Consider the following 12,395-nt stretch of genomic DNA (forward strand, 5'->3'; position numbering starts at 1 on the left):
CCCACATCCCGCTGGCAGGGGCATGGTGCCGCCACCCGACGTCACCGGTCCCGCCACCCGCCCGGCAGTGATTCCCCCGCTGCCCCCAACAATGCCAGCCCCCGGCAGCTGCGGGAGCAGGGGGAGGTACGACCCCGGTCTGTGGAGCTGGGGCTGGAGGAGAGACGCATCAAGGCCAAGATTGAGGAGCTGGAGGAGGAGGACGGGGACGAGGGGGACTCCGAGGCGGCCTTCTCCATGGGCAGCTGTTGCAGCAGCCTGCTGCAAATCTTCAGGTCCAAGAAGTTCCAGTCAGAGAAACTGGAGCGCCTCTATCAGCGCTACTTCTTCCGGCTCAACCAGAGCAGCCTCACCATGCTCATGGCCGTGCTGGTGCTGGTCTGTATGGTCATGCTGATCTTCCATGCCGCGCATGGCCACTATGAGGTATCCTACGTCGTGGTGCTCTCTCTGGCCATCCTGCTGATGGTGGTGCTGTGCATAGTGTGCAACCGCAACGATTTCCACCAGGACCATATGTGGCTGGCGTGCTACTCTGTCATCCTGGTGATCCTGGCAGTGCAAGTGGTAGGGGTTCTGCTGGTGTGGCCCAGGAGCGCCTCGGAGGGCATCTGGTGGACCGTCTTCTTTATCTACAGCATCTACACGCTACTGCCGGTGCGGATGAGGGCCGCAGTCATCAGCGGGGTGGTGCTCTCCACCATCCATCTGGCCGTCTCCCTCAAGATCAACGCGGAGGATAAGTTCCTCCTGAAGCAGGTAGGCGAGCCCTGAGCCAGTTCGGGTGTGTGCTCAGCAGCCCCCACCTGCCTGCCGCGTTGAAGGGTGAGGAAAGTGGGGTTGTCTGACTTCCACAGGCCTGCCCGATGCTGGAAGGCTGACAGGGCTTTCTATCAAACCCTAGGTTACCTGCCACGAGATGGGATGTTGTACAACATGGTGGCTAGCCTGTAATCTTGCTGCTTTTATAGCTGTGGTGTTTCCTCATTGCTGCTTTTCATTAAGGCTCTAAACGTTTAAGAAATGTGCCTTACTGGTTTCCCGTGACAGCTGCTCCAGCGCTGTCAGCCAGCCCTGCTAATGCCCTTCAGTTGTATTTAATGTAAACAGCTCTGCACTAAGCACACCTGTGGAATGGTATCTGCGCGTGCTGCCGTGTTACTGAGAAATGTGTGGAAGGTCTTGCCATTTTTATCGGCTAGAGGTTATCCTCGTGTGTCATTCCTGAGTCTGGGTTCGGTGTCAGCGCGGTGCTTGCTTAGGCATTGGAGAGCGTGCTCCACGGGAACGTGGAATAAGCTTTTGGTTTAGCAGGAGGGTGTTTGCTCTGAGATGTGCTGGAAATATCTATGGTGAAGAAGCCCAGAGTTCATACACAGCCAGAAAAAAAAGTTTAAAAAAAAGTATAAAAGCAGATTATTATTTAGCTGTGGTATCATGTTTAACTGGAGCAGCTCAATTCACGGGAACAATAAGACTATTATTGAATGCATTACAGTGCAATTTTTAATTACCATATCTGTATAAACAGTGGCAATACAAGGCGCCACTCTTCTTTTCAGGAGAAGCAAGCAGCCTTGGGGCTCGTGCTTTAAGCTTACCAGACACCTTGGCAATCGGGAAACCATTGACTTAACACGTCGTAGCTATGTGGTAATCGCCATCCCTCTGATGAGCAGGACTCTGAACAAGGATGAGCCTGTCACAGAGTCAGCCCTGATGCTTGTATGTAATTGGGGATTGTTTATTAAAATCAGGTGTTGGGTAGCTTTACAGCCCTATCACATAATAAAAAATAAAGCCTTGCGCTTGCAGTGTCTGCCTTGAGTCTTATTTCTAAGTTGTTTTGAGTTCCACCTATCGCAGTGTCAGGAGAAGTTGTAGGGCTTAAATAAAACTTCAGTAGGATGGGGCTGTTGCTGCTCTGCTCTACAAAGTAGCCCATGAAATTACTCATTCTTCCTCCCCTCTATTCTCTCCCCCCCGCTCAGTTAAGCCTGCTTGGACAGTTTCTGGCTTTGTTCTTAGTTTGTTACAGATATTTTTATAAACTGTACATGGCATATCTTTCTTATGCTTGATATAAATGGCTTTTTGTACATTTCCAGCAGAGCATACACTGTAAACGGGACAGTTGCTGTTTTTCTGCTTGACTTGGAAAAGTTTGCTAATGGCCTCAGCTCTTCCTTGCTGGGGCTCTGGTTCTGCAAAGCCTTGTGTGTGCTCTTAACTTTATAAACCGAGACTTGTCCTATTGAATTCAGTGTATTTGGAGACTGTATTCTTACATATGAAGGCAAAGCTCTTTATGGTTGGCCAGAATACTTAGCAGTCTGTTACAAGCAAAGTTGAGTTTGGAGGATACTAACGAGTGCATAAAATATCGTTATCTTGGAAAGTGTCAGTAACTGTATTTTAATGGAAAGGAGCCTAAATCACAAAGGCCAAATGTTTGACTCCCTCAGTGGAGAATCTGGGATAATGATAGCTCCCTCCCTTTCCAATAATGCAGCAGGGTTATTTGTAAGAGGTTGAGCTTGTGTATAAAATGTGCACTTGTCGAAGGTAAAAGCAGTAGGTGATGTTACAGTATGCACAAATCTGTGCATTACACAGTTGCTTTCCCTTTCATACTAGAACTGGGTTTTCATGCAGTTTGGCAATAAATGTTCAGTTAATGAGGAATGTCTTAGGAGTACTCTTACTTTGTTTATAAAGGCAGAGTGTCTCTCCATATTGCATATTTATTTTTCCTACTAACACCAAATGCCGGTCTCTATCTTGCTGTGGTCTACGTTGGCGTAGCTCTGGCTGAATTCAGTGGGGTTGTACAAGGCCAAGAATCAGATTCCTTGCACGTTTGCGTAGGAACATGAGCTGCTATCTCTGGCTGTCTGATAGAAAAATCTGTTTCTGCCGAGCACATCACCTCACAACTATTAACAGGCCTTCCTCGCTGGGGCTGTATCTCATTGCCATGGAAATCTGTTGTGTTCAGCTCTGCCCCACTGATGCACGCAAGCCCTATTTTCCCCCTTCAAACTAACAGGGGCAAAGGTAGATGAAGACCAGATAAATTGAGAAAGAGAGGGTTAAGTTGTTTTCAGTGACTTCACGCTGGCAGTCACATCAGCCTGGGTTTTGTGGAACAGGAGTGGATGTGAATGCATTTGTGACTACGTGACCAGATGGTTCTCTATCCACGGCAGTCACAGAAGAAAGGCTGGTTAGGATGTGTATCCCCTTTCCTTTTCATGGCATTTTTAACCATAATACTTAAACGAGTTCTTCTTTGTGTGGGCTTTTTTCTTTTAATCTTCTCCCAGTTGTTTCCAAGCTAGGAAAAATCATACACTCTTGTTATGATACACTAACATTCAAAGCTGAGTGACTCTTGTGTAGATTCCTGAGCACTTTTGTGAGGCTCAGGAGCCCGTTAAAAACCTGGCTGCTCCTCTTTCTCAAGAGAGTGAAATTCTTGGTTTCAGAAGAAAGGCAACTTGTTGGATTCCCTTGCTGAGGATGCATGATTTTATTGTCTGAATTACCTTCTCCTAGCACTACTGGACTTCTCTGTCACCAAACTCTCTGGTCCGAGGTGATGCTAGTCAGGCTTCATGAAAGGGTTAAGGCAGTCTGCTATTTCTGAATCAGTAAAATGACAGGAATAAAGGTAGTTGTGATTGTTCAGTCTTAACTGAGCTGCTTTTTTAATAATTCTTCTGGGGTCACTGGACTTTGAAAGTAGGCTCTGACTTCTGTTTCCTACCTGAAGAAGTCTGGGGTCTGTCTTTCAAGAGTGCCCTGAGCACCCCTGGCAAAAGCAGCAGGTATACTTGATACCTCTGCGAGCCTGATCAGGTAGGGGCAATGATCTTGGCTTCTTGGAGTGATGTTTGATTGGAACCAAAAAATGCTAATTAATACAAATTATTGCATTATATTCAAAAGTTATTCAATGCTGAGGAAGGGGAGAAAAAGAAATTGTGTGTTTGAGAATTTACTCACATCCAAAGACTGCTGCTGGAAGCAGAGCACATTAAATATATGACACTCTGCCAACTACAAATCTTGATTGCTTAAAGGTTTTTCTTGTGTACCTATGATCAATTAATTCTAGAGGGACTGCTTTCGGATTTATTGGGGAGAGGATGACTGCATTTGTCTTCAGGCTTGTGTCCTTGTGTTATTCTGGGGCAGTTTGGATTACAAATTGTGTTTCGATGCACACAAGTCTGTGTCTTCCTCTCTTTGTATATATAGTGTATCTCTTTTTAGGCCAGCCTTTTCCATGTGTTGGTTTTGATACACTTCCAGGCTCTGAAAACACATTTGACTCCAGGATTCATCTAAGAAGTACTTTACATGCGAATGAGACTGTCTAATACTTAACTGAGAAGGAAATACATGATTTATCAATAAACTGTCTTGTGTTCACAACAAAGATGATACTGATTTTATATTCCGGTAGAAACAAACTACCTAGCTGATCCACAAACTTGTACAGATGCTTGGGAAGAACTTACAGCGTATGGATTGCAGATGTTTAACTGAAGTCATGTGAGTAGACCAGCTGCCCTCAGTGCAGATAGTCTTGAGTAAGCACTGGCATTTTTGTAAGACTAGGGGCTAAGGGACACGGAGTTTCACAACAGAGTTTATTGGGTTCTGAATCAGACTTAAAAAGGGATGGGGATTGTGTGTGGGAGTGGGTGGGGGGCCAGGGGTAAGGGGTAAGAATGCCATATACAAACATCAAACAAACCCGTGGTCTGAGGTTAGATTTACTTCTGTTTTCCCCTCCAGACCTGTTTTATTGTAACTTTCTGAGATTCCTTCTTCAAGGATACAGTTAAGCCTTTGTAGTTTATTAACTCAGTGTGAGTAGGTGACTGTTAAGGTACCAGAAAACCAGAAGACTGGGAAAGATAAATACTTTTTTTTTTGTCCTGTGTCAGTAACCTCATCGAAAGAGAAACTGAAATGCTCTGATCTCTTTCCTCCCCAAATACTACTGCAAACCTTCTGCAAAGGATCTCTGATAGCACAGTTCTGAACAGCTGCCCCAGCACATGGGTCTTGTTTATGGCACTCTGATTCAAGGCTCCTGATGTTGAGCTCCTTCTTGCTCGGCCCCTTTCCATATGCCTCCATCATAACAACATTAAATTAATACTCCTCATCCTTCACTTCTGAGAACTGTGTACATGTTGGCCTTTCTCCCTGTCAGTCCACGTTAATGGTACATGATTGATCTGCAGCTGCATGGTGGCTCTCTCAAAAGTGTAGCATTTCAGTTTAACCATTTCTAGGAAGATGTTGGTATGAAAACATGTGTAGTCTCTCTTTTTCCGTTCCCTAAATAAACTGTCACTTCAGCAGGGCTAAAAACAACTTCTTACTGTAATAGGATATCGACCTGAGTCTTGTGGATATCTTCTAGCATCTTGTAAAGATGCTTTTTAGATGCAATTTAAATGGCATTCAACGAGAAGCTAGTCACATAGCAGGAGAAATAGTACTGTATATTCCATCTTAGCCTCAGTGTGCTTAAGATATGTAGGTGATGACTGATTTTGAGACTAACAGGTTCTCGGAAGTGCATTACTCAAGTCACTGTATTGCACTTTCATTGTCTTCAAGTGGCCTTTATTCATAAAGAAGGAGAGATGAGCTACCTGAAATGCAGATAGATTTGTGTGTCACTTTTCTTATGGTTGTTTGCTGCCTGTTTTACTTTCGTTCACCTGGAAAATAAATTTGAGTAATGTTCATTTAGGATGTGATTTTAAGGCATTCGGCCACATGGGGCCAGATACCGTCTACCTCAAACAGCACTTAATGTCCTGTTCTGCATAAACATTGATATCGGTAGAGCTCTCATACAGTAAGATGTGCTCCAGCACTGCTAACAACTGCAGAATCTGCCCGAGCAGCAGTTTGACTGAAGTTAGTAAAAATTGATGATTTGCGGTCATTTGTTTAGGGAGAAAATGGCAACTCGAAATATTCAGTAACTGTTGCATTGATAGTTGCCTCCCTAGTGTAATTCTATAACAGAGGTAATTAATTAAATCCCTGAGGTATTGTATATCAATTAGTCCTTAGTAGGAATATTGTCTGTATTTCTTGGGAATGCATGTGTTGCTTGAGGTTTACAAACGCATACCTGTTTTTCTTACCTCCTAAATTACCCTATGATCCTGCTGCCTCCTAATCTCCCCCCCTTGCTTTAACCTCCTTCCCACCATCCTGCATTAGTTTGATATTTCACTGTAATGTTCGCTGGTATCAATAACTGTTAGTGTAATAGCGCTTGAGTGCTGTGCATCTAATTTCTCTGCGTTCCTGGATTCTTATTAGGTTCGTTGTCTCGGTAAACGGACCCATTTGACTCCATTCTCTCAGCCTTGTGGTAGCGATCACAGTCTCATAGCTGACTCGGATCTTGGTGAATTGAAGGCGAAACCTGATGGGGATGATTTAGGTGCATTGCTCTGCCAGATGCACTAATTCTAGCAAAAGACTTGTCCTTCCAGGTATTTTTATGACACGCTTGAAAAGGCAGGGTGTGCTAGTTCTGTTTATTTCTGGAGAGGTGAAGATACTTCGGCAAAATGTTGGGATTCATCAAGATGCGTGAGGCAGAAGGATAGCTTTCCATGTCCTAATCTTACAAAGCAGTCATTGACTTGTCCTTCAGTGTCCTGGGCTCGATGGCTTGGTTTGACACCAATATGACCCCTATACTCTGTCAGAGACCTGTCCAAGGCAGGGCATCTTATTTACATGGTCTTTCGTGATTAACTGCATTCAGATGATTTATAAACCTGAATGGCAGTGGAAACAAAATGCTGATTATCTTAGTGCTAAAGGCTCGCTGGAACTGGTTGTGCCCTCTGGGGCCTGAATCGGCTCAGCGCTTCCTAAATGCCCTTTTGCTCCAAGTTCACTGTTGCTTGGGCAGCGCTGCCGAGGTCTGGGGTGGAAGAGGACTGGGACTCTGCCCAGCTGGAATGTGAACTTTGGGCACCAGACTGTCTTCCAAATGTATTCAATTTGTGTTTGGTCAGCTAATCTTTCAGTCATGCATCATAGCTCCCTCTCAGTCTTTTAAGAAAATTGGAACAATTGCTAACTTTTTGGCCATTGCAGTAGTTGGAATAGTTACAGTCTTTTGGGAATAGCTGGTTTTGTCTTCATATTTTGGTACTGGATATTACTCATTTTCTAATCAACCTAAAAGAACTTTCCTTCTGTCCTGGTAGAAGAAGCAATCTCCAGCAGCAGCTGAAACACCGAGAGGTAAAAATTGAGATTATTTTGACAGCAGCTTCCATGTGTGTGGTAAAGTAGTCCACCCTGTAGCTGGTAGTGGCTTCTGAGAACCCGTGCTTTGAAAAGTTCCTGTCTTCCTCCCCCTGCCCCTCCCTGTGCAGGTGGGTGCGGTTCAGAGAAAATACCCTGCTTTTGTTTGGGGAGGTAGAAGACAGGGCTCCAAGTTTTGCTAGCCTTGGGCAAGCTTTATCTTCCTGTCTGCTTTATATTGCAGGATTTACATGGCACCTTGCACAGGTAATATGTACCCAGAAGGTGTAGTGCGGAGGGAGCTGGAGCGCACCAGAGTCTCCCTCAAGCCTTCCAGCTGCTACATGATTTCATGATGTGCTACATGGTTTTTTTTTTCATGGCACAGAGGGGCAGGACAGTGACAAAGAGTGTGCAAGGAATATGAAGATTCACAGCTTCTGGGAAGTGGGTGGGGTTCCTGTATAACTGCTGTGTGACTTTTTTCATTTCCTGTGAGTCCTGTGTTTTGATGTGGGATATACTCAATGTTAGTTCCTTCCCTCCTTCTGAAGTCTAGCCTAGTGATCTGAACTTGTGGTATCTTGCATCCAAGGGATGCTTTTTCTTCTTTTTGTTTTGACATTGATGATACTTAAAAAAAAAAAAAAATTGTCTTTACCTGAGATGTATCCTGCTGCTGCCAGAAATTTAATTTGATTCATTATTATGGAGTCCTCAGGCTAGGTAAAAACCCAAGGGGAAATCTCATGTGAATGAAAAAACACAACCCCAAAGATATTAAAAAGGATAATCTAGTTATGAGGGGGTGTGAGAAACAGACAAGAACTTTAATATTTGTCTGCTGAACTCCAAAATGTTCTCACCTTATCATAGGAAAGCTTGAAGTTTCTAGCACTTAATAAGATCACACATAAAATGGCTGTCAGGCCAAGACAAGAGTCAAAATGCTTTTTAGCACCTGCAACTGGACCACTCCCAAGGAAATCTGTACTTGATGTTTTACGATGGTGATAAGTCTTGCCAGCTTCATCGCTGGCAGGTATGAGAATGGCATTGTTGAACAGATCTGTGGTAGAATTTAGCATAAGATGGTCTTGTTCTGACACTCGGAGAAATGGACTGAACACAATTAAAGCTCAGCCTTCTGCTTTCAACCTTGCATTTGAACATTCGGGGAGCCCTTCCCCCACCAGAAGCCTGGTAGTTAGGCAAGCTTGTGAACTGCTTCAGCCAGACACAGTCAGTTTTGCACCGCAAAGATGACGCATTTACAAGTGGTAAGAAACCCCACAGTTTAAGAATTCATGGACAGCGTTGGCATCACCAACAGTATTGCTTCTAATACTAGGCTGGCCTCACTGATGCTGAGTAGGATTTTCATTACAGCATTCACTGTAGAAAGTTTCATTGTATTGTCAGGCTTTGTTCTGCAAATAAAATATCTTTATGTACTTTTTTCTTCATATTTATGTCACTAATGCAATTGCAATGTATCCTTACTCTCTTCCCCAGACATCAAGAACACAAATCATGTTTGTGTGTTTAAGATGTTATCCAGACTGTCTGTAGTAATAGCATCAAGCAAATCCAGTGTGCACTGTATGGTCATCATTTGTGGCTTCTCCTAATTCATAGCAGCAGAAATGCCAGAAGAGAAATATATTTCAAAGCATCCTCAATCCTGCCCTGATATTGTTTTTAATTCCCCTAGCTAGACTGCTTCTTCTGATGAGTTTTCAGATGAAATATTAAACTTCCTTTTCTTTTCATGAAAAGTTTTACACATCCATGCAACACCCACAAAAATTTTTACTGTGAATTGGGCCTTTGTGGTGCTGCTGTGCTTGGCTATCATCCTCCCTTTTCCTGGGAAACTTTTCTTTTGGGAGGTTGAGTTGGGGATTAAAGCTGCTCTACAAATTTAACATACACATTCCACTAGCATGCATCTTTGCAGACAGTAAACAAAGGACTGTGCTGATGCAACAGAGGGGGACTATAAATGAAGAAAGGTTTGTGTTTTCTTTTCTTCCCCCCCCTCGACATTAGAAATTGATCTCTCAAAGCAGCAACTTACGCAAACTGTTTATTCCTTAAATATGTTTGCAGCTTGTATAAGACATTCTGTCTCACTTCATAGTCAAAAGAAAAGGCTATGACATTGCTTGCAAGAATCTGTCATAAAACATTGCTAATGCAGACAGTTCCCTGGCTGTATTTTCCCCTCCAGAAAAAGCCACGACTTCTTCCCTTTATTCCCTGCTCTAGACTAAATGCTACAAGCACTGATCTCTGTGTCCCTTCAGACTCTGAAAACTGAATTCTTAGAGCTAGCGATCTGGTAAGGGACTACTCAAATCAGTATTTCTAAAAACAGTAGTTTGCTGGTCAGCCCACAGATGACAGAGCTACTCAGACATGCTTGCTGAGTGATGAACTCTTTCCATTTGCTGTGAGGTACCCAACGGCAGCTTTGTGCGTATTCTTGCTTAATGCATGGGTATTTATGCACAGAGTTGCACAAATGGGGGGACCAAGGGATATGTTGTTAATGAAGATGTTTCCAACTGAATGGGATTTCTTTTTTTCGGGCAGGTGGTTACCAGTAATCTCACAGGGGAAAGGAAGAAATGATCTGAGGTACTAGGAAAGGAGGATTCTCTGCAGTGTGGTGGGAGACTGTGTAATTAAAATGTCAGTCTCACTCATGCTAAAAGCTAACTGCAGTCTTTAAAACTGTTAAACGTGAAGTAGGTTACTAGTGTGGGAACTGCTATTGTGGGGTGAACTCTCTGGATCTTAAGGCCAGGAGGGACTACTGAGATTGTTTAACACTACTTGCTGAACAATTCTTCTCTTACACATAATGATTTCTTCTGTTCAGGTGGTATGGAGGAAAAAAAAAGTTTAAATGCTGAATTGCATGGTATTTGTGAGTTTAAAAAGCAATCTGCAGTGATCTCTGAACCGAGGGTGAACTGAACCAGTACTTTTTTTCCTCTCCGCTCTTAGTAAGACAGGATTATAACACCCTGTGATGGAACATATTGGGGGTATTTTCCTGCTCAAGGTGGTGGCATCTACTTAAAACATAACACAGATGGTCATGTTAGTTTGTGAGGGGGCTCTGACATCATGCCCAGAACATACTGGGTAATCATGTTCTTGCCTTCTTAATTGATGTTGAATATGGCATTTTTCTTTGCTCCATTTCTATTCTGGACTCTTTAGCAGTACACCACCAAATAGCTGCTGTGCGTATGTGGGTTTTACTATCATATCTGAGAAATTTGCAAGGCTGTTGACAAGCCAGAAAAATGAGGGAATAGAGCTCAGGCTTGTATCTTCTTAGTCGTGTTGGTGTGCTGGAGCAAGCGGAACCCCCCTGGTATGACAGATGCACTGATAACTTTGGAAAGCTACAAAACCAGAGATGATATGGTTGGAGGATACTTGCAGAGGTCAGTTACACCATCCCACTGCAACAAGACAAGACCAAGTCAGCCTAAACCATTTGTGACAGGTACTAATCACAGATTCATCTGAAAAAACCCCTCCTTTGTATATGTGTTCTTTGGGGTCACAAAGGTGTTGATGTGCTTTCTTGTTTGTTTTATTGGATTTCTTTAAGCAAACAAGCAAGCATAGTCCTGGGTGGGAGCAGATAGTGAAGAAGAGATGTCAGCAGCTAGAGCTGTCTGGCTGCTCTTAGCTGAAACTGGCTCTTAGTTTCCTTGTTTCACCTTGTTTCATCTTTAGTTCCCACCCAAAGCCTGCACTTCTCTATTTGTCACAAACAGTACATTTGTATGACATCTGGCACAGCTGTGTCTCATTCCTGAATGAGGCCTTCTTGAAAGCACTGCAGTAAAAGCAATAAGCTTGAAGGTTAAGTGTCCTTTCACAGGTGACTTCCCTTTCAGTGCCTAGTCCTTCTCAGCTGTTAGGATAGGTGTACATGGTTAACTTGTTAGCACTCCAGGGCTGCTCCAGGGGCTTTTAAAAGTGTATGCTTTTTGCAGCTGTGGTCAAAATGACTGAACCAATACTTAACGAAGTATTTTCTGAAAATATTTTCATCTCTCATTAGAGAAAGTTAGGAGACTGCATATTTTTTTTTTGTTTTCCTTCTTCCCTAATGTAGATAATGCGTGTCTGGCTGTAGTCATGACACTAAAGGTTTGTCTAAGTAAGGATGTCTAGGAAAGGTAACCCCAGGTGGATTAGTTAAACCACAACATAGAGCCCACTATATAGAGACTGTAGTCCACTGCTGAAATCACCTTACTCTTCTATTTTAGATGCAAATGGACCTGGTTAATTTAATTCACTTCCAGAGGGAATGCAAACTAAATAAAGTAACGCTTGTTGAGAGGAGTGTTCACACAGGTTTAAATAATTTTCTTCAATTTATTTTGATGAACTTTTCTGAACAGACCAATCTTTACCATAATATCTCCAGGGTAAGACTGTAGCTTGTATAAGTCAGGAGTACTTTATATAATTAACTTAGTGCATTGCCCATATATGCCATTTTCTATTAGAGGAGATAGTGTCACCCTCTGTGCTACATGCTTACCCCCTCGGCAAGGGCTGGGGCCGGTTATGACAGGGACAGAGTCAAGAGAGGAGCTTATCTGTCACATTTAGCCAGCCCTTGGTCCTGTTACCAAAGCTGCTTCTCAGGAACCTGGTTGTGAGTGTCTCCTCAATATGACTGCTTCTGTGCAAGGGACTGCTGTGACTGCTCATGACTCATCCTTGACAGAGAAATGATCTGCTTTCAGAGCTCCTGGCCTCTTGCTTGGGGCTGAGAGTAAACCGTTTCATTGGCAATTCCTTACCAGCTGTGACTGTGACAATATACTGTAATAAGAGGTAGGTCTAGGATCCCAGGTTGTTAAACACTGAAGTGGCAGGGGGCTGCCTTCTTTTTTTTTCATCAGCTCTTCTGTTTAAGCCATTTGTTGCAATACTGCATGCACTATTCAGCCAGTGCCTTGCCGCAATGTGAGCATATCCACTGCATGTAAAACTTCAGGGGGAGAGATGCTGACAGCTCCCTGCCTGCCAAACCTCCTGCT

At 43.5% G+C, this 12,395-nt stretch overlaps 1 protein-coding gene across 1 annotated transcript in view; it reads left to right on the top strand.

Annotated features, from left to right (window-relative positions):
• ADCY5 (adenylate cyclase 5) overlaps positions 1–12,395 on the top strand; it is a 230,146-nt gene that overhangs the window by 3,198 nt on the left and 214,553 nt on the right. Inside the window, 3 exon segments of the mRNA XM_009327174.1 lie at positions 19–414; positions 417–455; positions 457–759. Coding sequence (XP_009325449.1) covers positions 19–414; positions 417–455; positions 457–759 — 738 coding nt within the window.

Source organism: Pygoscelis adeliae, unplaced genomic scaffold, assembly GCF_000699105.1.
Source record: "Pygoscelis adeliae isolate BGI_AS28 unplaced genomic scaffold, ASM69910v1 Scaffold227, whole genome shotgun sequence".
Classification (NCBI taxonomy): Eukaryota; Metazoa; Chordata; class Aves; order Sphenisciformes; family Spheniscidae; genus Pygoscelis; species Pygoscelis adeliae.